General features: G+C 40.1%; 1 protein-coding gene across 7 annotated transcripts in view; it reads left to right on the top strand.

The window, feature by feature from the left end:
* LOC126236972 (GMP synthase [glutamine-hydrolyzing]) overlaps positions 1 to 27,867 on the top strand; it is a 187,011-nt gene that overhangs the window by 82,625 nt on the left and 76,519 nt on the right. For all 7 annotated transcript variants that reach the window (XM_049946685.1, XM_049946686.1, XM_049946683.1 and 4 more), the window contains one exon: positions 21,088 to 21,239. In XM_049946685.1, the coding sequence (XP_049802642.1) occupies positions 21,088 to 21,239 (152 nt within the window). The remainder of the gene's footprint in view (positions 1 to 21,087; positions 21,240 to 27,867) is intronic.

Raw genomic sequence — 27,867 nt, 5'->3', positions numbered from 1 at the left:
AGCCCTGTGAACAGCATACTTGTGGAGGCAGGTGTCCCTCCACTGTGGTTACAGCACCAACGTTTACTGGCCACTTATGCTACACACGTTTGTAGCTTGCCTGAGCATCCCAACTATCATCTCCTGTTCCCTCAGTCTGTCGTCCATCTCCCAGAACGTCGGCCGCGGTCGGGTTGTACAATTGCAGTTCGTGTCGGAGAGCTCCTCTCCAGGCTTGGGGTTTTCCCTCTTCCACCTCTTTTCCGGGCCCCTCTACGTACACCCCCGTGGTGTGTGCCCCGCCCATGCCTTCGGCTCAAATTGGCACAGGGCCCGAAGGACTCGGTCCCTCCTGAGGCCTTCTGCCGCCACTTTCTTTCCATCCTTGCCACGTATCAGGGCTCTGGTGTTGTCTACACTGACGGTTCGATGGTTGCTGGTCGTGCCGGTTATGCTCTCTCTAGGGGACCATTACGAACAACACTCATTTCCGGCTGGCTGCAGCGTTTTCATTGCTGAGCTGGTCGCCATCTCTCGTGCCCTAGAGTATATCCACTCCTGCTCAGGTGAGTCCTTCGTTATGTGTAGTGACTCCCTGAGCGGTTTACAAGCTATCGACCAGTGTTTCCCTTGCTCTCGTCTGATGATGGCTGTCCAGGAGTCCCTCCATACTCTTGCCCGTTGCGGCCGCTCTGTGGTCTTTGTGTGGACCCCTGGTCGTGTCGGCATCCCGGGCAATGAACGTGTTGACATGCTGGCCAAACAGGCTGTCAGTGCACCAGCCTTATCGATTGGGCTTTCGGAGAGTGACCTTATGGCAGTTTTGCGGCAGAATGTACTTCGCACCTGGGGGTGAAGAATGGCGCACCCTGCCTTCACCAAACTAACTTTGGGTCATCGAGGAGGCTACCGGTGTGTGGCAGTCCTCCTTGCGGGTCTCTTGCAAGGAGTCTGTTGTCGTCTGCCGGCTGCGCATTGGGCACACGCGGATGACGCACGGCCACTTATTGCGCTGTGAGGACCCACCTCTGAGTCACTGCGGATCCGTTTTGACAGTGGTCCACATTTTGTTGGAGTGTCCCCTTTTAGCTGTGCTCAGACAGACATATGCTCCCTGCCCTTTTAGCTGTGCTCAGGCAGACGTATGCTCCCTGCCCTTTTAACAGATGACACTGCCATGGCAGGCTTAGTTTTGCGTTTTATTCGGGCAGGTTTTTTTTTTATCACTTAATATGAGTGTTTGTCATTTTTTTGTTTTGAGTCTGTCCTTTGACCTACGATTTTAGACTGTTTTTTTTTTTTTTTTTTTTTTTAAAGGTGGTTGGCTTTTCCTTTTTTGTCTCTATGGTCGGCCAACCACTGTCACACTCTGTGTTATTTTAATTCCTTTTGTCTGGTCTCTGTCTGCGTCTTTCTTGTCCTGTGTCGTCTGTTGTCATATCCATTGTTCGTTTTTATTCTGTGTGGGTGTTTGAAGTTTTGGAAAAAGGGACCGATGTCCGTAGCAGTGTGGTCCCTTCAATCCCACAAACCAACCAACCAAGGTGAGTGGTAGCTTGAAACGTGGAGCACGCCATGGATGCAGGCTGCTGGGAATGGTTTTATGTTATGGGAGACATTCTTCTGCACTTGCATGGTACCTGTGATAGTAATCGAAGACATGCTGAAACTGTGAACCAACTGCATCCCTTTATGCTTGATGCGTTCCCCAATGGTGATGTCATTCTTCAGCAGTATAATTGTCCATGTCTTGTAGACAGAACCGTCCTACAGTGGTTTGAGGAGCATTATAGTGAACACACATTGAGGTCTTGGCATAAAAATCCACCTGATGTAAATCCTATTGGGTCACTGTTGGGCGCCATCACCGTGTATGCTAATCACTGGCCTGCTATTTATGTGAATTGCGTGACCTGTGCTTAGACATCTAATGCCACATCCCTGCACTAACCTACCAACAAACTGTCGGATCCCTGATATGCAGAATCAGGGGTGTATTTCATTCCAAAGACAGACCAACAAGCTATTAAGCAGGTGGTCATCATGTTTTGGCTCCTTAGTATATGTAATAGTTGTATATTGTAAATTTTACAATGCTGCAGATACTGTGGTAATGGACACAAAGCAGTTAATTTGAACAGTGATAGAAAGTATTAAAAAGGGCAGTTGTAGAAGCATTCCAGACAAACAAATGTAGGTACAAGGAAAGTAACTACAAATAAATCTTGGATAACAGGAGAAATATATCAACTGATTGAGGAAAGAAGAAAATACACCTTCAGGAAAAGAAACATACACAGCAAGCTAAGTCACATAAGAATGAATTTAATTGGAAGCGAAGGGGATTTAAGGCGAATGGCTGCAAAAAAAAACCATCAGGTAAACAGGGAGAACATGCTTCATTGTAACCTAAATTTGACTATATTGCCCAGTACAAAAATGTGTCTTTTTTTGCTTTATGAATAGTACAGTTCCTCAAGATTGTAGTTGGAAAAAATTTGCTTTGAAAGGATAAGAGCTCTGATTATTTTATTTCGTTTGACTTTTTGCAAGTAGCACACTTCCTGACAATGCCTAGACACAACCATTCTTGTGTTAACAGTTAAATGTATTCCACTTTCACATTTGCCTTTGCTGTATTGCATTCTGAATTAATCATACATGTTATAACTGACCATGTAGCCTTTTTATAACTGTTCAAATAATGCTGAACCTTAGCCTCCTTTGTCACCTGCCTCCATTTTTCTCTCTTCGTCACTTTCCTTCTCCAATTCCTGACGCCCATTGTTTTGAGGTGCTCCTACTGATCTGTAAGCAAACATTTCCTCAATACGACTATCGTGTTATCCATTTTCCTTCTTGTTAACCTTTTTCTTTGCCTTGTCATTATTCTGTAATTTATATGTGCTATCTGCAACAATTCCATTTTGGAGGTGGAGTTGTTAGCCCCATGCCCAATCCCAACCTGGAGGACCAGGATTTTCCCAGGGTTTTACTATTTTGGAAAGTTGGCTTTCCTTTGCCTTAGAGACCCCCCCCCCCCCCCCCCCTTCTCCAATGCATTATGAGAGACACAATTCCTCTGACTGGTCTTTGAGGCCTGTCTGTTTTGTGTGACCCTGCCAGCAGCTATGCTACCCTACTGTCAGCATCGCCCTAGACTTCGCTGGAGCATGCAAACCCTCTTGCCTGGCACTGAAGGTGCCTTCTAGAAGTCTGTGTCTTATGGGAGAGTTACTACATCATACCACTATCAATAGTAGTGCCCCATTACAGGTTTTCTTTTTAAATGCCAAAAGTTTTTTGAAATTCCAAAAAGAAACCAGAAAACTCGCCAAAAGTTCTTGGTCCAACAACAGGATCCCCAGAAAAATAAATAACTGTACTTTAACAAACAACCCAGCAATGACGCCCTCCTTGTAAGTCATCAAAACTGTAATACAAGAAAAATATCATGTGTACTCTGCATTTTCTTAGCCCTATATTTGAGGGTATGTTCCGTTTACCATTTTGTTATATATGCGATGTGTAGACGTGTGACATACAAGGAATTTATCTGGTTCTATATTTAAACTGAACAATAATAAAATGTTGAAACTACCTCTATTGTTAATTTTCTTGGAGCAGTTTAAAGGCGAAACATTACATTTCATCAAACTGGAAGCTAATTAATTATGAATAGTTCACCTAACATAGTAAAATATTCTTCCTCTTTTGAAAATGAAATCAGTTTATTTGTACGTCAAGGGATAAAATAGAAAACAAAGCACAAGACAAATTTACTATCCTAGCTCAATACTTCTACTTAAAGAGATGAAAAATTCTACTGTTGATTGCTACATCTAATGGCACACAAGCAAAAGTGAAAATATGTACCTGATGAATAAACTATATAAGTAATGTAAGAAAGACAGACAAAAAAGGCATTCATAGTTAGTAAACCTTGTAAGATTAGTCTCCTGAAATAAAACACTGTTTTTCATGGCCACACAGTATTTTAAACCAAACACACACACACACAGTGACAGATGTGCCTAACAGATGTTGATCGGCTACCTTTTCACACACACACACACACACACACACACACACACACACACACACACACAGTGACAGATGTGCCTAAGAGATGTTGATCGGCTACCTTTTGAGATAACTTGGGCTAGTGTGCGTTGGTTTGGGTGCTCCACTGCAGCATGGCAAGCAGGCTCCCAGCAGTCAGCTTTATGGTCAGTTGTGCAAGTGATGTAGATGACACATGGAAAGTGAAACAGGACGACTGTGCAGCCCTACTGTGCATTGATTCTCTGTGGCCCTACTAGTATCAGCCTCGTTGAAGCATACCTCCAGCTCCACCATCACTAGTAGCGAATGTGGCAAAGTGAAGGGGGAACTGTGTAGGCCCACTCTTTTGCTGCTGTAGCAAACAGAAGAACAGTTAGGCATCTGTATGTGCAACAAAGAACTAAGTAAGTGCAGTTTGGTAATGCTCCTATAATCTTCATTACTGTAAGCTTAAGTGTTGCAATGCCAAATACCAAGGGGGAGGGGGGACGCCCATTGTGCACAAAAGTGTCTACGTTGGTGAAAACACTACACATGCAGTATACTAATAAAAGCACTAAAAAGCTATATAAATAACTGTTCTTAAAGTTGATAGTTCCTTTCCTTTTTTGGGCTGTATTCAGTCTTCTTGCTGGTCTATATTGTCCTAAACTATCATTGTTGACATCGTCACTGTCTTCCTCTGTCTCTTTTTTCCACTGTACCTTATTATAAAAAGGATAGATTACTACTTACCGTTAGTATTTTTATGGAATGTAGCCATGTATGGAAGTGAAACATGGATGATAACTAGTTTAGATAAGAAGAGAATAGAAGCTTTCGAAATATGGTGCTACAGAAGAATGCTGAAGATTAGATGGGTAGATCCTGTAACTAATGAGGAGGTATCGACTACACTTGGGGAGAAGAGGAATTTGTGGCACAACTTGACTAGAAGGGATCAGTTGGTAGGACATGTTCTGAGGCATCAAGAGATCATCAATTTAGTATTGGAGCATGGAGGGTAAAAATCGTAGAGGGAGACCAAGAGATGAATACACTAAGCAGATTCAGAAGGATGTAGGTTGCAATAATTACTTAGAGATGAAGAAGCTTGCGCAGGATAGAGTAGCATGGAGGGCTACATCAAACCAGTCTCTGGAGTGAAGATCACAACAACAACATAACCACTTACCATATTGTAGAGATGTTGAGTTGCAGACACAAAAAGAGCGTATGTTAAACAAGTAAGCGTTCGTCTGACGAAGATGAGGTGGGGAGAGTATAGGATGGCTAGGTGCAGTTGGGAGATTTGACAGAGTGTGGGGTGTGTGAGAAAGGAGAGAAGTAAAATGACTTTGGGTGCAGTGTTGGAATAAAAGGCTGTGTAGTGCTGGAATAGAAGGGGATAGGTGACTGAAAGACAGTGAGCAACAAAGATTGAGGCCCAGAGGGTTACGGGAATGTAGGGAGTGTTCCCACTTGCGCAATTCAGAAAAACTGATGTTGGTAAATAGGATCCAGATGGCACAGTGTGTGAAGCAGTCACTGAAATTAAGAATGTTATGTTGGGCAGCAAGCTCAGCAGCTGGATGCCCAATACAAAGTTTTTCATTTCAATGACTACTTCACAACCTTTGTCATTTGGCTTCTTCCTACCAACACCAGTTTTTCAGAATTGCGCAGGTGGGAACTCTCCCTGTAATATATTTCATGTCCCTGGAATCCTCTTGGCAGCAAGCTGTATGTTCTTCACCCACCTATCTCCCCTGCCCTGTCTATCTGTACCTAATTTCAACAGTATTGTAAGGGTGATGGAATTTCTTAATATTGTGGTTATTGTAGCCCTCTTGGATTGAATGTATATCATGACCAAAATGAGATCTTCCTTCCTACATGCAATCAGGGACAACAGATCATCATACTGCATCTTTCTGGCATCGATCTTTTTGACTAGTGTTTGTTTCATCTCAACGACCTTCTCCTCCCACGTGTCTTCATCAGGCAGGTTCTTTAGGAGTTCTCTGATCAGTCAGTCAGGTTTCCCGTTAAATGAAATTTCTGCTGTTGTGTACCCTGTGGAATTGTGTATAATGTTGGTTACATCCTCAAAATTGCCTATTAACTAATCCCATTTTCCATGTCTGTTATGGCAGAACACCCAACATGTGCAATTTTTGTCTTTCCTCTGGTGTGAGGTAGGTCTTTAACATGAAATAAACCTCTGTTACAGTCTCTGCCCATTTCTTTCATGCAAACTGACTTCCGTTGTCACTCATAACTTGGTTCAGTCTATATATTTTGAAAATATTTTCTTTCCATTTTTCAGTTACTTTACTGCCAGTGGCATTTTTCATTGGGAACATTTTTACATATTTCGAGAAAAGCTTGATAGTTAAAAAAAAGTGGGTTGCTCTTCCTGTTGATCTAACTAAAGGAACTAGTAGATAGACTGCTACTGTCACTTTAAACCATTTTGTCACCACAGGGTGCATGAAACCTTAGTGCTTAATGCCAGTAGTCTTGTTTTTCTGGCAAATTTTACACGTTGTCAGTAAATGTCATATCTTCTTTGTTATATTGAAAAATAAACAATTCTGTCTATTTTTCCCCATACTTCTGGGTCCAAAGAGTTGGTATCTAAAATGTGTGTACCATACGAGATAATCTATTTTGTGTTCTGATTCCCATATGCACCAGTGTTTTATTTGTGGTGTATGTCCTTTTTGTTCCTTAGTATCCTGTCTTCCGGTGTCGGTAGTTGTGCTTTTGCCTTTTCAGGCCCACAGGTAAGTGCAAGTGCGCATTAGCAACCAAATACTGTTCTGCTGGATCATACTCTACTTCAAAATCAAATTCTTGTAGAGCTAAAGCCAGTCTTGCTAATCTACCATGTCGTAGTTAACTTGTTAATAGGAATGGCAAAGCCCAGTGATCCATTACCAATGCAGATTATCAACCATGTAGATAAAAGCGAAATTTTAGGAATTCATATAGGGTTGCCAGTGCTTGATATCAGATGCAATTCCACATCATTATCATATCCATCACAGGATAATTAGATTTTCTTGGTATGTGGGTGGGACAATATCAGCATTTCGATAAATGATGTTTTAATCTTCTATCCTTTCTGTGACTACACTCTATTTTTCTTAAGTAGGTTGTGCAAGTATTTATTGTATACTACCCAGCTGTCTTTGATTTAGTGATAGGAGCTGCAAAAGCCTTAAAGCCCTTAAGTTTTTTCTTGCAACTAGATGTTGGAAAACCATGAACTGCCCACTTTCACACCTTCCGGCCTAATTACGTGCCCCAAGCATTTTGTTTCTTGCCTTTCAAACTCATTTTATGGACTTCAGTTTAACTTCAGTGGAAATGAAAGAAACAATGAGCAGATGTCATGCCAATCTCCATTACAAAAAGTGTAAAACAAAAATTCCAATTTATATTTTATTCCCTCTCGTATATCATTCATCTACCCAAAAATCAGAGTGCTATGATACAATTCTGTAAAATTTGTTGAAATTTTTGAAAATGCGGTCAGATCCTGTGTGTCGCAAAATTTTTCTGAGATTAGTATTTTTTTTTTGTTTAGGGTGATTGAATGTATTGATTTTATATGGTATTGGTCGTATAGCTATAAGTCAAAATCTTCATTGTTCATCTCATTTACAACATAAGGGATTTTGATCTTATTTTCCACAAAAATTGAGTATGAAAGAAATTGGGCGTGGTTTGCGACTTGGATTGATTTTACTGCAGTTACAGATGAATTTGTCTTATTGCTAATTGTTTGCTCAAGACTGCTATTGATATTCTGTTGTACTTCCTTTGATCTACAATGATCGGTGTATCTGCTTTTCCTATCATATCATTTACCTGTAGAACTACTACTTCCTGATTTTCAAATGTACTTCCATTCTCAGCTACTTTTTTCGCATATCTTTCCATGTCTAGTTGTACCTTACATATACACACATTATGTGAGCCATTGACTTCAGTAATCTTTTGTCTCATGGCTGTGTTTTTCTTTTCTGTTTCCTGATTACCAATTGTTGATTTTCTTGAAAGTTTCCAATTAACTTCTCTTTATTTCTTCAAATAGTTAAAATTCTGGTGTGGTTTTTTCGTGACTCTCCTTTACTTGTGTTATAATTACCTCCTTTAATTCCTACGGTTTTCTCTTTACTGTCCTTTGTGATTTCATTTGCTGAATTCAGTAGTGCTATCATATCCAACTGACTTATACCAGGAGGTGGTTGACGCTGGGCTCTGCTATTAAGTGGGGTCCCCTCTAGATTTTGCTCACTCCAACTTCTGTAAATTTCATGTCTACAGATTCTCTCTTAGTCACATCCTCAAAATGGTATCTTTGAATCCCGCACTATTGCATTCTCCCCCTATTTACTGAACTGAACTCCCACAATATTATCTAGGGATATATGCTCTTTTACCTATGACTTAATTAATTAATAAGAAAGGACTAGGATAATTCATAGATGTTGTTTATGACTTGAAACCGGAGGGCAGATATCAATATTCCAATGCAGCTTTCGGGCTTTCCGGTCGACCACAAGTTACCTGATTCGTTTGGAGTGCGCAGTGCTTTTGTGCATCACGAACATCTGATTGCTGTGTTCCTTGACCTACAGAAGGCATACAATACTACCTGGTGACATCACATCCTCTCTACACTGCATGAGTGGGGTTTTCGGGGCAGTTTATCTATTTTTATCCAGAAATTCCTATCTCTCCAGTTTTTTTGGATGCGGATAGTTTCAACTCTCAACAACCACTTTGTACAGGAAACTGGAGTCCCTCAGGGATTGGTTCTGAGCGTAACGTTGTCTGTTATCTCCATCAATGGTTTCGCAAATGCAGTGGTTCCCACAGTCTCTCTGTCATGGTACGTGGATGATCTCTGCCTGTACTATGCCTCTTCATCACTGCACAGTGCTGAATGCCAGCTTCAGGAGGTTGTCTGGAGAGTCCGTGATTGGGCCTTGAACCATGGCTATCAATTTTCCTCTGCAAAATCATAAGTTATGCATTTTTTGTCTACTCCGAACTTCGCACCTGCACCCAGACATTTATCTTGGTGACCAGTTACTTGAAGTCAATGACATTTTCCAGTTTTTCAGTATTTTACACTCCTGGAAATTGAAATAAGAACACCGTGAATTCATTGTCCCAGGAAGGGGAAACTTTATTGACACATTCCTGGGGTCAGATACATCACATGATCACACTGACAGAACCACAGGCACATAGACACAGGCAACAGAGCATGCACAATGTCGGCACTAGTACAGTGTACATCCACCTTTCGCAGCAATGCAGGCTGCTATTCTCCCATGGAGACGATCGTAGAGATGCTGGATGTAGTCCTGTGGAACGGCTTGCCATGCCATTTCCACCTGGCGCCTCAGTTGGACCAGCGTTCGTGCTGGACGTGCAGACCGCGTGAGACGACGCTTCATCCAGTCCCAAACATGCTCAATGGGGGACAGATCCGGAGATCTTGCTGGCCAGGGTAGTTGACTTACACCTTCTAGAGCACGTTGGGTGGCACGGGATACATGCGGACGTGCATTGTCCTGTTGGAACAGCAAGTTCCCTTGCCGGTCTAGGAATGGTAGAACGATGGGTTCGATGACGGTTTGGATGTACCGTGCACTATTCAGTGTCCCCTTGACGATCACCAGTGGTGTACGGCCAGTGTAGGAGATCGCTCCCCACACCATGATGCCGGGTGTTGGCCCTGTGTGCCTCGGTCGTATGCAGTCCTGATTGTGGCGCTCACCTGCACGGCGCCAAACACGCATACGACCATCATTGGCACCAAGGCAGAAGCGACTCTCATCGCTGAAGACGACACGTCTCCATTCGTCCCTCCATTCACGCCTGTCGCGACACCACTGGAGGCGGGCTGCACGATGTTGGGGCGTGAGCGGAAGACGGCCTAACGGTGTGCGGGACCGTAGCCCAGCTTCATGGAGACGGTTGCGAATGGTCCTCGCCGATACCCCAGGAGCAACAGTGTCCTTAATTTGCTGGGAAGTGGCGGTGCGGTCCCCTATGGCACTGCGTAGGATCCTACGGTCTTGGCGTGCATCCGTGCGTCGCTGCGGTCCGGTCCCAGGTCGACGGGCACGTGCACCTTCCGCCGACCACTGGCGACAACATCGATGTACTGTGGAGACCTCACGCCACACGTGTTGAGCAATTCGGCGGTACGTCCACCCGGCCTCCCGCATGCCCACTATACGCCCTCGCTCAAAGTCCGTCAACTGCACATACGGTTCACGTCCACGCTGTCGCGGCATGCTACCAGTGTTAAAGACTGCGATGGAGCTCTGTATGCCACGGCAAACTGGCTGACACTGACGGCGGCGGTGCACAAATGCTGCGCAGCTAGCGCCATTCGACGGCCAACACCGCGGTTCCTGGAGTGTCCGCTGTGCCGTGCGTGTGATCATTGCTTGTACAGCCCTCTCGCAGTGTCCGGAGCAAGTGTGGTGGGTCTGACACACCGGTGTCAATGTGTTCTTTTTTCCATTTCCAGGAGTGTATTTGACCACAAGCTAACTTGCCTGCTGCATGTCCATTGGATCAAGGTAGCTTACATGAAGCAGCTAAATGCTCTTCATTTTCTTAGCCACTCCTCATGGGGCATGAACCGCATAGTTCTTCTGAGATTTTTCAGAGGGCTTATTTTATCCTGCTTTGACTATAGATGTGTTGCCTATGGGTTGGCATTGCATGTGTGTTGGCAGCACCGTCCATACTGAGCCTGCTGGACTCTGTTCGTCGCATTGGTGTGCGGTTGCCGATGGGGACCTCGGCTCTGTTGACAGCCTTCTGGCGTAATCCTGTGTCTCGCTGCTGCGGGTTAGATGACGGCAGCTTCTGGCAAGTTACCCAGTCACAGTATGTTAGATGCGTACCCACCTACGTCGCTCAACACTTCCACAACAAGCAGTTCAGATTGTTTGCACATTGCCCAGAACTGGGAAGACCAGCTAGGGTCTGACTCGATTTTCTACTGAAGGACCTCCAACAGGCTCTGTTAGTCTGTGTTCCTAGAGCTCCCTCTCGACATCCCCTATGGGCTGTACCATGCATGTCGTGTCATAAGGATGGACCTTTCTTGTGGCCCCAAAAAGGAGGCTTATCCTATCCTTCTCTGACACCTGTTTCTTTCAATCCTTCATGATTGCTTTTATTCAATATGCATCTTCACAGATGGGTTGAAAGTCAGCGACAGGGTCTGTTACGCTTTTGCACAGGCTTTGCGGTATGTCAAATCCCGGGTCATGATGAACTTTCTGATCTGTAGTGATTCTAGGAGTCACTTAAAAGGCATAGCCCTGTGCTATCCCAAAAATCTTTTTGTCACAAAAATCCAGGATCTACTGGCTAACCTCTACAGCTCTGGACACTGAGCCATATAGGCATTCCAGTAAATGAACTTCTCAACCGACTAGCTAAAGATGCAACTACAGTAGATCAAATTGACATTGGGATACCGGCCCCAGGCTTATGATTACAACTCTAGTGCAATATTTTGAGGCTCTGGAAATTGGTGTGGCGTGCTACTACGACCCAAAAGAAGTTGAGAGCACTTAAAGGGTCATACATCGTTGCAGGCCTCTTGTCGAGTGTGCCCTACTGCCACACTCTCAGCTTGCCTACCTCACTACCTCAGGTGCTTGCGGATGATGTGTAAGAGCCACTACCAAAGCACTGCTTTTCCTGAGGGGGAGCGGACTTTACCCTAACCTATAATACTCTTCCACTTCCATTATTAGGGGTGATTGTGAGGGTGAGATGATTGTGAGGGTGAGATGATTGTGAGGGTGAGATGATTGTGAGGGTGAGATGATTGTGAGGGTGAGATGATTGTGAGGGTGAGATGATTGTGAGGGTGAGAGCCTCCCCATGTGGCGGATACCCACCAAGCAACTACAGGTTCCTTTCTTCACCTCTCACCTTGTCATGCTTTTAGCCCCCCCCCTCCCCGTTTATGGTAGATGCTGCCTAATTTATCTCTTTTTCTTTTACCTATTGTGGTACAACTACTGTCACACCCTTTTAAATCCTTTGACATGCCTGTATTGTTTGAGCTGCTTAGTCTCCATTGTTTTCGCTATGTACATTTTGACATGATAGGGAGGGACTGACGACCCCATTGTTTTGTCCCTTAAATGCATAATCATAATCATCATCATCATTATTATTATGTGCTGATTATGGATGTGTGTGTGTGTGACTGAGCACGTATTGGAGATTGGCTGAGGTGGCATAAACAAAGTGTAAAAAAAAAGAAAATCCATGCATAATCTACATGTTTAGCTTGGGCTATAGCACTCCTCTTGTGAAGGTTAGTAAACACTGATGCGTTGTTGACTCATTGCCACAATTTGTTGTTGTGGAAACTATGTGGCAGACTACTTCTAAATGTCATGTGAAGAACTGTGTCCACATCTAAGTTTTATTCAAGGAAAGCAGAAAGCTGAAAAATAGTCAATCTTCTGCGCAGCTAAAGGAACATACTGCATGTAAGCGAAGCAAAGTTGCTTTAACCATTATTTACCATTGTTCATTTTTTGGGACACAAATATTTTATTTATTTCTACATAAGCAATAAAACTTTTAGCTTTGATTGTTGTACCTAAAGGCTCAAATGATTGCCGCAGTGGCTGCAAATTGAAAAGAAATAATTTTTCTTTAATAAGCTTAATTTAGGAAAGGAACTAATTTGCCTATTTTCTATTTTCGCATTTGGCTGAACTGTATGCCTGAAAGTAATTTCTTTACAACAATGAATGTGATTTAGTTGTCTGAGTGTTTGTGCTATGAACATACTGATACCCATGCAAGATTCTGTATATTTCAGATTTCCTGAAGTAAGCGTAATATCAGTTTATTTTACGCATGCCAATAGTGGGGCAATGGCAGACTACATTATCACTGCTTTGTAGGTGTGCCTATCTGTACACACATGTTGAGATCTGCTCTCTTTTCATTGTATGAGTGTTTCTCAAGGGTAGGTAGTATAATGAAATATTCCCTCTCACGTTTTAAGATGCCAATTGGATAAAGACATGCTGCATGGCCTTACAATTGAAGAAGTACTAGCAGAACTGGTGATCCATAGAGCGAGTAAAGATGATGCTTATGACTTAAAATTGGTGATTATTCTCCTCAATGTATATGAAATAACATAAGAAGACACTGAAGAGAGTGCACGGAACAATGATTATATTGTACAAGATATAGCAGGTACTTCTAACCAGAAGGAATGAAGCTGAAGTTACCAATTTACCTCCAGAAGCTAAGCAAAGAAAAGGGGGAAAAAAGCACTAATGTACGTTGTATAATGTGAACCAACATACGCAAACACTAATGACTCGAATTAGAGCAACGAAAATTGTTGCAGAATGTCTACCAAATATGACAGTGTGTCAGGTGTTGAGGAATTTTCTCCTGTGGAGCTAGTGAATATTATTACAGAACAAAGCAAAATCTTTATTTGCCAACAGAACAACATACATTTTCTTCTAACCAAAGAAGAGCTAAAGTCCTTTGTAGGCTTACTGCTTCTGAGTAGGTATCAGAAGCTTTCCCATGAGAGTATGTACTGCGAACAAGTGTTGATCTACTGGACAAGCAGATATTTTATAGGACGAGGGCAAAATAAAAGAAGTAGTGGTGGACATTATTCATCCAGAGGACTGATATCTGCATAGTAAACACAAGGTGTGCATATCAAACTGATAACCCAAATCAGAAGCTCTCACTTTTGAATGTTCAAAGGAGAATAGAGATGTAAATTTCAAAGAAAACAGGATCAATGCTGAAATATAGAGGATCTCAAGCAAGCAAACTGATGTGATGTCTGGTGAACAGAGATGTATGACTAGATCCAGGAAACCACATTATTGTGTCTAGTAAAACACAGAAGAGATGTGCATACTGCAAATAAAAAAAAAGACAAAAATTTGTGATAGGTTCAAAATTGGTGTACACGACACGTGTTTTGTTTCATTTCAGACTGAAGAGAGACAGTATAATATTACAAACAGTGTTTTTATTTTGTTCATGAAGTTTTTATAGTTCTCTTCATTGTCATTAATACTTTATGTTTGATAGCTAATTTTGCAACCATACCAAAAATGGAAAGTGTATAGTTTTTGAACTAAGATATAGAATTTTTTCAAAACACCTTTTTCTTTCATTTATCAATCAGGGTGTCACACTAAAGTCAAAAAATGTTGAAAAGATTATAAAGTTTTGGCATGTAGTGGGTTAAGCTCCTGAAGTAGTTTTTCGAAAAATGTTTTATTTGTAGCATAAAAAATAATATATCATGTATTTTGGATTTGTATGGTTTTTTCTTTGTATGCAGTTGTTCTTGTGCGAAGGCAGGGAAACTATTGCTTAAACAAATTTGATTCATTCAAATTATATGTATCACTACCTGATGGTATTTATTTTGTTATTTGTCATATTTATTACGATACCTCAAAGTTGAGTAACTCGCTACCCATTGTTTGAAGAATTTGCATTAAATTAATCGTGCTGTTCTGTTCAGGTCTATATGACCCAAAATGGTTTTCCTTCTTGTTATATAAATATCAATATAACTTTATGAAATTTCGTGACCTTGTCTGAAAATGCAAGAGCAGTATGTGTTTAGAAAAGTTTTAAAATATTTTAAGCTATTTCATCATAAACTTTAATAGTTGCATATGTATCATTTGTTTCACAGTGACCCGACATAAATATGATTACTGTAACATCAAATACTTTCTGATTTTCTATTATATTTTGTACTAATAATGACTTTCATTGTTCATACTTATTCTCAGCATTCAACAGAGGCTCTGTGTCTACAATAATGGACTTGTCGTTAGCACTTGTAAACTGTTAGTTATCCATTGTTCCTGCTTAGTTTGAATTGAAATTTGAATTATCTGCCATTTGTGATCAGTCTGAATTGCGACATAATGGTGATTACACCGTTCACTGATGCGGAGTTGGAAGAATTAGTAAATACCTTAACAAGCGTAGGATCATGTCAGTAATGCAGCTGAAAGCGAGTGTTCTTGTGACAGTGACAACAGTCCACGGCTTGTTTGAAATCAGTGTACAATCTTCTGTTTCGAAAAATGGGAATTCAGAATGACAGTTGCAACCAACAGCTCAACACAACCTCTCACCTGCTTTGAACGTCATTGAGATTACCCCGGGAGTTACCAGATATTCAAGCAGCAGAACAATTGCTGTTCATTTGAAGTAGTATTTTGTACAACACTTAAGAATGAAATAGTTAGAGGTTTCAAATATTAAGGGCCAATGAGTTTATGGTCAACAATGAACAAACATCGATGATTCTGTTTTTCACCTGTATGTAGGACACTTATTCCTTGAGTGTGTATAATAATCACATGGGGAGTCCACAAAAAGTTTGTGGGATAAGGGAATTGGGCAGAACATATTTCAAGCAACCATGTCCCTAGAAACAATCTGTAAAATACTGTGTGTTTTGCGATTCGATAAGATGATGACGTACTGATAAACTTGCTGCAGTTTGTAGTATTTGGGAGAAGTGGTTTGAAGTCCTTCCTAAACTGTATTACACAGGAGAAAATGTGACCATCGATAAGCAGTTAGTAGCATTCATAGGCTGCTGTCCATTCAAGCAGTACATCCCAAGCAAACTGACAAAATACTGGATCGAAGTATGGACTCTGTGTGACAGCAAATCTTCATATGTTCTGAAAGCCCAGTTTATACAGAGCAGAGCGGTACTAGAAAAAAATCTGGGAATGAGAATAGTTGATGAGCTCCTCTCTGATTTGCAAGATCGGAAAGTAACATGTGGCAACTTTACAATCATAAAATTTGGAACAGCTGCTCCTGAAGAGGAAACTGACAATGTTAGAAACCATTTGGAAAAATAAACCAGAGCTTGCACAAAATATGACCAACAAGAAGGTTAATAACTTTTGATTTTATTTAACAAATGACTCTACAGTGGTCAATTATATTCCCAAGGGAAATGAGAATGTTGTACTTATGAGCACTCTCAACAATGATATGGAAATCAGTGACAGGGCTGATAAGAAGCTAAAAATGATTTTAGGCTGTAATTCAGTCAAAGGAGCTATAGAACACCTGATCAGATAACATGTACATATATGTTGTTATTGTTGTTTTTGTTCTTGTCTTCAGTCCAAAGACTGATTTGATACAGCTCTTCATGATAATTTATCCTGTACAAACCTCTTCCTCTCCGAGTAACTACTGCAACCTACATCCTTTTGAACCTGCTTACTGTATTCATCTCTTGGTCTCCCTCTCTGACTTTTATCCCCTACGCTTCCTTCCAGTACTAAACTGGTGATCCCTTGATGCCTCAGAAAGTGTCCTACCAACTGATCCCTTTTTCTAGTCAGATTGTGCTACAAAATTATCTTCTCCTCTATTACATTCAGTACCATCTCATTAGTTGCATGATCTACCCATCTGATCTACAGCATTCTTCTGTAGCGCCACATTTCAAAAGCTTCTCTTCTCTTCTCTTCTTGTCTAAACTGTTTATTGTCCATGTTTCACTTTCATACATGGCTACACTCCACACAAATACTTTCAGAAAGGACTTCCTGATGCTTAAATCTCTATGTTAACAAATTTCTCTTCTTCATAAATGCTTTTCTTGCCATTGCTAGTCTACATTTTATATCCTCCCTGCTTCGACCATCATTAGTTATTTTGCTTCCCAAATAACAAAACTCATTTACTACTTTAAGTGTGTCATTTCCTAATCTTATTCCCTCAGCATCACCTGATGTAATTTGACTACATTCCATTGTCCTCATTTTGCTTTTGTTGATGTTCCTCTTATATCCTCCTTTTGAGGCACTGTCCATTCCGTTCACCTGCTCTTCCAAGTCCTTTGCTGTCTGTGACAGAATTACAATTTAACCGGCAAACCTCAGTTTTCATTTCATCTCCCTTTACTTTAATTCCTACTCTGAATTTTTCTTTTGTTTCCTTTACTGCTTGCTCAATATACAGATTGAATAACATCGGGGATAGGCTACAACCCTGGCACATTCCCTTCCCAATCACTGCTTCTGTTTCATGCCTCTTGACTCGTTATAACTGCCATCTGGTTTCTGTACGAATTGTAAATTGCCTTTCACTCTCTATATTTGTCCCCTGCCTCCTTTTGAATTTGAAAGAGAGTATTCCAGTCAACATTGTCAAAAGCATTTCTGAAAGTCTACAAATGCTAGAAACGTAGGTTTGTCCTTCCTTAACCTATCTTCTGTGAGAAGTCGTAGGGCCAGTATTGCCTCACATGTTCCTACATTTCTCTGGAATCCAAACTAATCTTCCCCGAGGTCGGCTTTAACAGTTTTTCCACTCTTCTGTAAAGGATTTGTGTTAGTATTTTGCAACCACAACTTATTAAACTGATAGTTCGGTAATTTTCACACCTGTCAGCATTTACTTCCTTTGCAACTGGAATTATTATATTCTTCTTGAAGTCTGAGGGTATTTTGCCTGTCTCATACATCTAGCACGCCAGTTGGAATAGTTTAGTCATGGTTGGCTCTCCCAAGACCATCAGTAGTTCCAGTTGAATGTCACCTACTCCCAGCGTCTTATTTCGATTTAAGTCTTTCAGTGCTCTGTCAAATTCTTTGCGCAGTACCATGTCTCCCATTTCATCTTCATCTTCATCTAAGTCCTCTTCCATTTCCATAATATTGCCCTCAGCTACATCTCACTTGTATAAATCCTCTATATACTTTTTCCACATTTATACTTTCTCTTCTTTGCTTAGAGCTGCTTTTCCATCTGAACTCTTGTTATTCATGCAGATTGTATTGTATTTATTGATTTGTATTGTATTTACTGTATTGCATTGTATTTTATGTTAACTGGGGGCCTAGAAACGATGGAGAGGCTCCGTCCCCGATGCAGCCGCAGTGGTCCACAACCCGACGACAACAACCACAGTCCATTTCACCCCTCCGACCCCCTCTTTCAGGGTTATTGTGCCGTTTGGCCCCTACCTACGCGATTATGGGATCTGACATTTCACACTCTGATCTGTGGAACACCAGTTTTGTTTCTCCTGATAATGATGTTCTCCTGAATAGTCCCCATGCGGAGATCTGAATGAGGGACTATTTTATCTCTAGAATATTTTACCGAAGAGTACACCATCATCATTTAACCATACAGTAGAGCTGCATGCCCTCAGGACAAATTACAACTGTAGTTTGTCCTGTGTAACATCATAGATTAAGGGTCGACCTGCGACAGCAATTGCACAACCTATGTACGGGCCGCTAGACGCCGCGCGCGCATGTGTGTTGCGTACGGGCCACAAGGTGCCGCCACAAGTGCAACCATATATAAGTGCTGACAGAGTTCGGCCAGCTCTCATTTTGTTAGCATCTCGTTTTTGCCTAGTCTCTTATTTGCTTAATTGCTTAGCTCTTATTTGTTTATGGCTCATGTTATTGTGCTCTCTTTCAGCCATTCTGATTGTTTTGATTTACTCCCAATTGAGAAGTGCTCATTTTGGCATTTCACTTTTGCATATTTCTCATTTTGCTAATAATATGATCCTTAGCTTTTTACAGTTGATTTGATTAACATAGTCTCATGCACTGTTTGTTCATTTCAGCCTCTTCATATTTTGATGTTCTTTAAATACTGTAATAATTATTGGAAGCATTTCTTCCCTTAAACTTGTGTAAAGTATTCTCGATGTAGAATTTGTTCTGTGACACAGGTGTAAGGTTTTGAATATAAATTATATACGAAACTGTGCTTTAAAAGGAATTTATTTGTTCAGTTTGTACTACATCAGACGACAGTTTTGTGATATGAGGGAGAAATTTGAGGGGCGAACCCAGGGACATAGTCTTAAGTGATCCCCTTTAAAAATGAAAATTTGTGTGACACTGAAAGACGTGACACTGTAGGCACTGAAAATTTATATATATAAAATTATACGTCACACCTGCTTTTAGCTATTTGCAGTAGCAGCACAGCAAGGCTGCTTTGGTTGATGTTACAAGGCCAGATCAGTCAATTATCTAGAATATTGCCCTTACAACTACTGAAAAGGCTGCTGTCCATCTTCAGGAACCATGCGTTTGTCTGGCCTCTCAACAGATACCCCTCCATTGCGGTTGCACCTACGGTACGGCTCTCTGCATTACTGAGGCATGGAAGCCTCCCCGCCAACGGCAAGGTCCATGGTTCATGCAAACGAAAAACCAGTAGATTGTCCGTGATATTTTTCTGCAGTGTTCTTGATGTTGCTGCTTATAAGGAATATGTGTTGTGGAATTTGATTCTCCCTAATTGGAATGCAAGAAAATGGACTAGGAGAATATTTTTGGAGGAACTTGAAAAGGTACTGGTAATAGAGCACATAGCATCAGGGAAGCATTTTCCAAGAGCAGAAGATTCTATAAGAATGGTCAGGAGCATCCTAGACCCTGAATGAGTGGCAGGTGTGCTCAAATCATTAACAACAAGAAACCCTATTAAACAAGCATGCTGTAAGTTCTGTCTTTCAAGCAAAGACAATAAAACAAGTATGTTGTGCGGAAAGTGTAATACACGCATAAAACAAATGTGTTGTGTGGAAAGTGTAATACACGCATAAAACAAATGTGTTGTGTGGAAAGTGTAATAAACATATATGCAAAACACACATTATCAACTTCTGATCCAAACTGCAGTGAGTAAGAAGCAAAGAGTGTCACATGGGTGGATGTTGGGAATGACTTTTTGATGGAGCTGTCTGTCGTTTTGAATTTGCACTGTATGTATATTAAAATAATACATTTTCTTGGCGAGGCTCTATGTGTTGTTGTTATTATTATTATCATTATCACCACCACCACCACCACCACCACCACCACTGCCAATATTATTAATAATATGATGTAATACAACAAAAGTGTTGTTGGCTTACTACTAATATGTGTGATATTGACCTGAACAGTATATTTGTATAGTAAAAGTGAATGGACCAGGATGGTTAAGAGTGTGAAGTGTTATTATTAATCTATGGGGGAGCAGAAATTGGTAGTCTGAAATTGTTGTCATATTTTGAAATGCATTCCTCAGCCTCAGTATTTTGAAATCACCTGCAAGAAATCAAGATTATCATGCCCATGTCTTTATGATTTTTTATAAGGCGTAAATATCTTTCTCACCATTGGAGATTCATTTATCAGTCTTCTGTATGATTTGAAAGTGTCGTTGCAAATAATATCTGAATACGTTACGGTGCACTTACACTAAGCGCACTGCATGGAACACATTCTGCCAGTTGTTGGTACATGAAAGTAGGAGTTGTGTGCCATGCAGAGCTGTGGGTCTAGTGATTTCTGCTGTTCACCACTAGATTGCAATGACATTGTTTTCAGTTGACTACCTCTTCATAGTTCTGGAAATCTGCCAAAAAATATTTATAAATTATAAACACAAATTTTCCTTATCAATCATGCTACCTGTCAATAAAAATAGTATCAAAATCTACACATTAGTTCCTGAGATTAGCCTGAATATACAAAAAGAACTGAGCAGCGTACTTCAATTTATATACTCAAAGATAAAACTACAGTGACATAATAATTGCAATAAATGCACCATTGTGCATCTACTTGACAGCTGTATAGTGGACAGTGGTCAGTGGAAGATTCAGAGTGATTACATTGTGATGGTTCTACAAACTGAATTTTGTTGCAACGTCGGAACAGTGCAGTGAATGCGAAATTTGGAAGATTGTAGAAATAATGTACTTGATGAAAAGTGAATGACATTTAAAAAAGCACGAGAAAGTTGAAAGTACTGACTTAAATTAATTAAAATTGTTTCTACAACTGTTTAATTTTTCTGAATGAAGACAAGTAAACTGTCACTGTTACCTAAGCAAGTCAATTTTTGTAATGAGTCTAAATTTACAAACACTGCTTAAATTCTAAGTATAACGGATATGCTCTAATTGCTTTCCAGTCATCAATGCTAGCCATCAGTTTCTACATGGGACAACGACAATTCCAATGGATAAGAAGGATCCTACATCAAGAACTCGAATTACAAAAATGCTTTGCATGACCTCAAACCCTGAAGAGAAAAGGAAAATCATTGGTGATATTTTTGTGAAAGTGAGTTTCAATTTTTATCTTAGTTCTATTAATGCCTTCGGCATAACGTGAAAGTCTTCCTTGTTTTGTCCTGCAACTTCTGGTTCTGTCGTCTTCTTTTAAATTTCATAAAGTATCCTGCTTTAAGTTGATTAGCATATATTTGGGTTTATTGTTAGTTTATTGAGGAAGCTTGTGTGATGTTTGGTGTTTTATATTATTATTTTAGACATGGAGCTAAAACATTAGCACTTGAAACTATCTGAAATTAATTAATTAATTAATTAGTCTTCAATCATTCATGGATCATTTCACAATGTTATCTGAATTGTCAAGTTACAGGGGTTGGTGAAATGATTCAACAGATTTAAAAGCACTGTTTACATGTGTATACACTCACCATGTTTCTGAACATTTAACAAATATTGTGTGTGTGCACCCTTGGTCACCAGGCATACATCCAAACTGAAATCCCATTTCTGTCAGTATGTTCACTGAGATGTTACCTTCAATGACCACCACAGCAACAGTAATGCATTGCTGCAGTTGTTGTAGCATTGTTGGGATTGGGGGTACATACACTTTACAGGAAGAAATCTCATGGCATGAGGTCTGGTTACCTGCGGGGATCATGGCAACACAGGAACTTCCACTGGACCAATACACCGTATCCAGTGATGTGGCAGTTCACTGTTATGAAAAGTGCAGAGAATTGTGCTCCAGAGGAGGACCTTCACCTTGTTCAGACAGGGAAGTTGTGAAGTCAGCTCCAGTGAGCTGTGGCAACAACCACACTGCAACATATCCAGGGCCACAGAACTTGTCACTGCCCACTTGATGAAGAAAAAGGGGCCTTATACCTTCATCTTGGATATGGCACAAAAGACATTTATATTTTGTGAATCCCTTTCAAATTCCACAAGGAAATGTTGCAATTCAGTACTTCACATTCTCACATTGTGGCAATTCGTGTTTCCCAACACATGGAAAGTCATCTCATCATTGAATATCAATGTCTGCGCAAAGTTGTCGTCGTCATCGTGAACATCATCATGATCTTCCATAGCTTGCAGCATTCGGGCAAAATTCCAATCAGAGGGCATAAACATTTGGCATCAGATGTTGTAACAGTGGCAAATGGTAGGGTTTCAAATGTATATGCTGCTGCAAAACACTCCACACTGTTTCCTGTGGAATGTGCTATTCACAACTAGCACAAAAGGTTCATTTTCGTCATTTGGGCAAAAAGTTCTGTCTCAGTACTCAATGATTTTCTCTGAGGCATGCAGTTACCTCATGCTTTTCCCTTTACACAGACAACCAGTGTCATGAAACTAGCAAAACCAACACAAAATGCTCTGGTGACGCAATGCAGCTCTCTCGTATTTGTGTATGAATGCATGCTGAACACTCGTAACCAATGACCACATCACATATTCTGACACACAGAAATTCTTCTCCTGCGTGGCCACCGTCTTGTTGAGTGCCGTCACAGGCTTACAATCTTAGCGTGCATGTGACCCAAGAGGCAGGCGTTTTAAATTTGGTGGGTGCATCTATCTTTTAATTTATCACCTGTCTTAGTATGTCATATACTTTCCAATAAATAGTTCTTTCAAACCTGACAAATCTTTAGGCTAACCCAGTACAGAGTCCATAACATGCTTTGTGAGGATACGACAGGTGGTCTATGAGGATAGGATAGATGGTCAACATGGCCTTGCTTTACTTGGTCATCATTTACCATGACTCCATATGAATGCTCTTCGTAACAGATGCCATTGTGATTTTTAAAATCAGTGCAAATGTTTTAGAAATTATCTGATGTGAATACCAGAAATATTTAAAGATCATTACCATGTTGTCTTTTGTATATTGTTGACATAAGTAACCATCCATTAAAATTTTCAAACATTTCTATTGTTTTAGCGTTTTTCATCTGAAAGGTAGTGTGGTTTCGTTAAGCATGATGTTTTGTTTGAGTTCATAGGACATTTACAGTGTCACAAAATGTAACTGGACTGAGAATATATTTTCTGGTTTGCACAGATTAGGTATGATTTCATAGTATCCAATGTCTCATCTGTTAACTTTTAGTGACAAATGTGAACAAAGCATGAAATTGGTCTTCAGTTATCAAAAAATTTCACAAAGTAAGAATTTCATAACAGAGAAAAATTGCATAATATTTTTGTAACAATGTAGAGAAAGCTGTTTTCTGTAATTGTAATGATTTAGAATGTTTAGTGACAGAACAACTTGTCATGTGTGTTTCATATTTTTGCATGAGTTGCTTCCAGAGGTTTCCATTCCAAAATATGACACAGAAACTTACAACAGTTACAATATTCATGTTATATTGAGAATTGCATGCACTTTTCACTTTTTTTCCAGTTGTATGCACATTGAATATATTGAAATATGTGATGTTTAGGATTTGAACTCAGGTTTGTACTGAAAAATCTAAACTTTTCATCAATTAGTAAGTCGTTTGCAAAAAGTCGTTGCTTAACGGTTTAGAATGCTCACTAAAATACTGTGCAGATCATCACTTCTAGTTCATTAAATTTTTACAACTGTGACTGCATAATATACCATGGGGAATTTATACCCAACGAAATAACATCTTGATTCTCACAAAAGAACTGGAAATTTCTCTAGACGTCATTCATAAATTATCTGTTACTCAGTTTTAATGAAAACGTGTAGAGCTCTGTGATACTGGACCACATCATAGGAACAAACCAGATTCCTGCTGATATGCATGAAATTCTGCTCCCAGTACCCAAAGCTTGTGAAATATCTCTCTTTTTTCTGATTGGCCAAATAACACAGTAGCCAATCAGCTTCATCTTCAGATTCACATGAACTCGTACTCTGCCTGTTTGGACCAACCCCAGTTCCAAAATCAGTTTACAGTGTACTTACCAAATAATGCATTCACAAAGCTCAGTCCAATTACCCCATATTTAATTGACTGAAGTAAGTATTATATTTCTAAATCTCACAAAAATGGGTTGCTGCTTTACAATTATCATTTTTCCCCATGTACGTGTCGCACCAAGCCAGCACAACTTGAGTCCCATTCTTTCAAACTTAGTTCTTCACAATTTCAATGATTCATACATCACATTAATTCCCTTGTTCAATCAAACAACACAGCAAATGAAAACAATATCAGCCAGCAGTCTGTAAATAACATTATTGTGTAAATTTTAAGAGTTCATCAAAAAATTATTTACTCCATTGTTTAATGATCAGGTATGTAGTTAAGAGTTCTGTACCAACTTTCACACAAAGCATATTAATGTGCCAGGAAGCTATTTATAACAGAAAATCATAAATTTTGCATTTCAGGCAAATTTTGGATGTCAAAAGTTGCTGTTGAAATTCAGTGTTTACTAGTATCAGTACAGAAGGTTATACCAACTTTACAGCAGTTGGGTTACTAGTAGTTTCTTCAGTAATGCTTAATAATGTAGACTCAACAGTGAAAAAAACCTGGGCTACTGTAGACAAAACAGTAGGAAAGTAAGGCCGTGTGACAGTAGGAGCATAAAAACCAGAGCAAGGCGTGATGTCAGACAAATGAAGTGGGTCATTGATTCAGAAAATAAGAGATATTCAACACTTAATTTGTTTTCACCTATTCCCATGTGCTAAACATTGCTAACTTTATAACACAAGTTATGGTCCTAAATGAATGTTCGAATCACAGCAACAAATATGAGTCCCAGAGGCTATAAAATGTTTAAGAATGTGCTTACAAGGGCTCACTATCCACCATTCATACTTAACTGAATGAAAGACTTATTTTACAAGCTTTTTTTCTTTCTTTTTTTTTTTCTAAAATTGCTCATATTCAATTTTTGCAACCTCAAATGGTAACATTGCTTATTTTGAATTAATATAAAAGCCACATAATTACCTTCCATAAAATTGTGATTCCCCACCATAAGTTCCAGTGCTAGGGCAACAATATCTTTTTTGTTTCCTTCTTCATTCTGCTGTGCATATCTCACCACCACCACTGGATATTAAAATTGTGTCTGGATTAGGACCAGGTACTGTTCACTAGCCATACCAACTCATTGAGGTTGCACAAGGAGATAATGTCTGTCTGGCAGACCACCTGTTGGAGATGGAACAAAGGTGGTAAGATTCGACTTTGTTCCCAAGGCAAGGCGATTTTTTGTGCAGGGTTTATGTTGTAATTTTGTATTATTAGTGAGTGATAATGACTACAATAAAACATTGAATCTTTGTTTGGCCTAATTGTCAAATGCCATTTTGAGAATATGAACCATTGTAATGCTCAAGTCTCCAACATTGAATTAAAAAACAAAAGTAAGAAGAGAAGTGTACTGGAAATAGTTACAATTCGAAATACACAGGTACCTTCTGTTCCCATAGTCATCCTTGGGACTCAAGTGTTCAAGGAGCTGCTGTTACATTAGTCTCTTGTGGAGCAATGGCTAGAGTGGAGTGGTAGTATGGAGATGCAGAGTTCAATACTGTGTATTTCCCTCTGTACGAATTCACTAAAATGGAAATGGCAGTAAAATGTCGGACAGTGTTTACCCAAGTTATGAAACTGAGCATGAGAGTAATGAAATAGCAGGCCTCACTGCATATTGGCTTCATTGGATTTCAAATATTTTTCTGTAGGTAGTTAAATTTGCGAGAAATATGGTGCATTATGTTAGAGAAAATATCATACCACAAAAGCAATTTTGGAGAGCCACAAACATGAAACCTTTGCCAGTTCATCATAAGAAGTTCTACAAATTTGTGCAGCTACAGCTAATAGTTATTATCCCTAAGCTTAGCAGCAGTGATGACTGCCTACAAACAGCAACTAAAGCTCTCATGAATGGACGGTATTGTCAGATTAGTAACGGAACATTACTGGATCACCTACATGTCAGAAAATAATAACTGTAATATATGAAGTCAATTGCGGACATCTGGAAATAAATTACGTCCACAATTCAAAGGAATTCATACTTCCACGTCTTGATTAAGCAGATAAGTGCAATTTTTGGGTATTTAGTTTGGTATATTTTGTTAAATACAAACAAAACATCATGGTAAAAGCAGGAAAACAGTGAAAATATCTTGATTTGCTGTGTCTTCCTGTCACAGTTCTAGTTAGGCAAAATGATGTAACGGAATATTATTCCATTTTCCATTCTCATGACCAAAATGCTTGCGTAGGAATAAGTACAATCCTCCTCCCCCCTCCATGAACCACGGACCTTGCCATTGGTGGGGAAGCTTGTGTGCCTCAGTGATGCAGAGAGCCGTACCGTAGGTGCAACCACAACAGAGGGGTATCTGTTGAGAAGCCAGAAAAACATGGTTCCTGAAGAGGGGCAGCAGCCTTTTCAGTAGTTGCGGTGGCAACAGTCTGGATTATAGTCTGATCTGGTCTTGTAACACTAACCAAAACGGCCTTGCTGTGCTGGTACTGCGAACAGCTGAAAGCAAGGGGAAACTACAGCCGTAATTTTTCCCGAGGGCATGCACCTGTACTGTATGGTTAAATGATGATGGTGTTCTCTTGGATAAAATATTCCGGAGGTAAAATAGTCCCCCATTAACATCTCCGGGCAGGGCTACTTAGGAGGACGTCATTATCGAGACAAAGAAAACTGACATTCTATGGATGGGAGCGTGGAATGTCAATCCCTTAATCGGGCAGGAAGGTTAAAAAATTTAAAAAGGGAAATGAATTGGTTAAAGTTAGATATAGTGGGAATTAGTGAAGTTTGGTGGCAGGAGGAATGGGACTTCTGGTTAGGTGAATACAGGGTTATAAATACAAAATGAAATAGGGGTAATGCAGAGTAGGTTTAATAATGAATAAAAAAATAGGAGTGCGGGTAAGCTACTACAAACAGCCTAGTAAACACATTATTCTGGCCAAGATAGACACGAAGCCCACACCTACCAGAGTAGTAAAAGTTTATATGCCAAATAGCTCTGCAGATGACAAAGAGATTGATGAAATATATGATGGGATAAAAGAAATTATTCAGATAGTGAAGGGAGACGAAAATTTGATAGTCATGGGTGACTGGAATTCGATAGTAGGAAAAGGAAGAGAAGGAAACATAGTAGGTGAATATGGAATGGGGGGTAAGAAATGAAAGAGGAAGCCGCCTGGTAGTATTTTGCACAGAGCATAACTTAATCATAGCTAACACTTGGTTCAAGAATCATAAAAGAAGGTTGTATACATGGAAGAAGCCTGGAGATACTGGAAGGTCTCAGATAGATTATATAATGGTAAGACAGAGATTTAGGAAACAGGTTTTAAATTGTAAGACATTTCCAGGGGCAGATGTGGACTCTGACCGCAATCTATTGGTTATGAACTGTAGATTAAAACTGAAGAAACTGCAAAAAGGTGGGAATTTAAGGAGATGGGACCTGGATAAACTGAAAGAACCAGAGGTTGTAGAGAGTTTCAGGGAGAGCATAAGTGAACATTGGACAGGAATGGGGGAAAGAAGTACAGTAGAAGCAGAATGGGTAGTTCTGAGGGATGAAGTAGTGAAGGCAGCAGAGGATCAAGTAGGTAAAAAGACGAAGGCTAGTAGAAATCCTTGTGTAACAGAAGATATATTGAATTTAATTGATGAAA

The sequence above is a fragment of the Schistocerca nitens genome, chromosome 2 (genome assembly GCF_023898315.1).
Source record: "Schistocerca nitens isolate TAMUIC-IGC-003100 chromosome 2, iqSchNite1.1, whole genome shotgun sequence".
Lineage (NCBI taxonomy): Eukaryota > Metazoa > Arthropoda > Insecta > Orthoptera > Acrididae > Schistocerca > Schistocerca nitens.
This window is presented reverse-complemented; position numbering and strand designations above follow the sequence as displayed.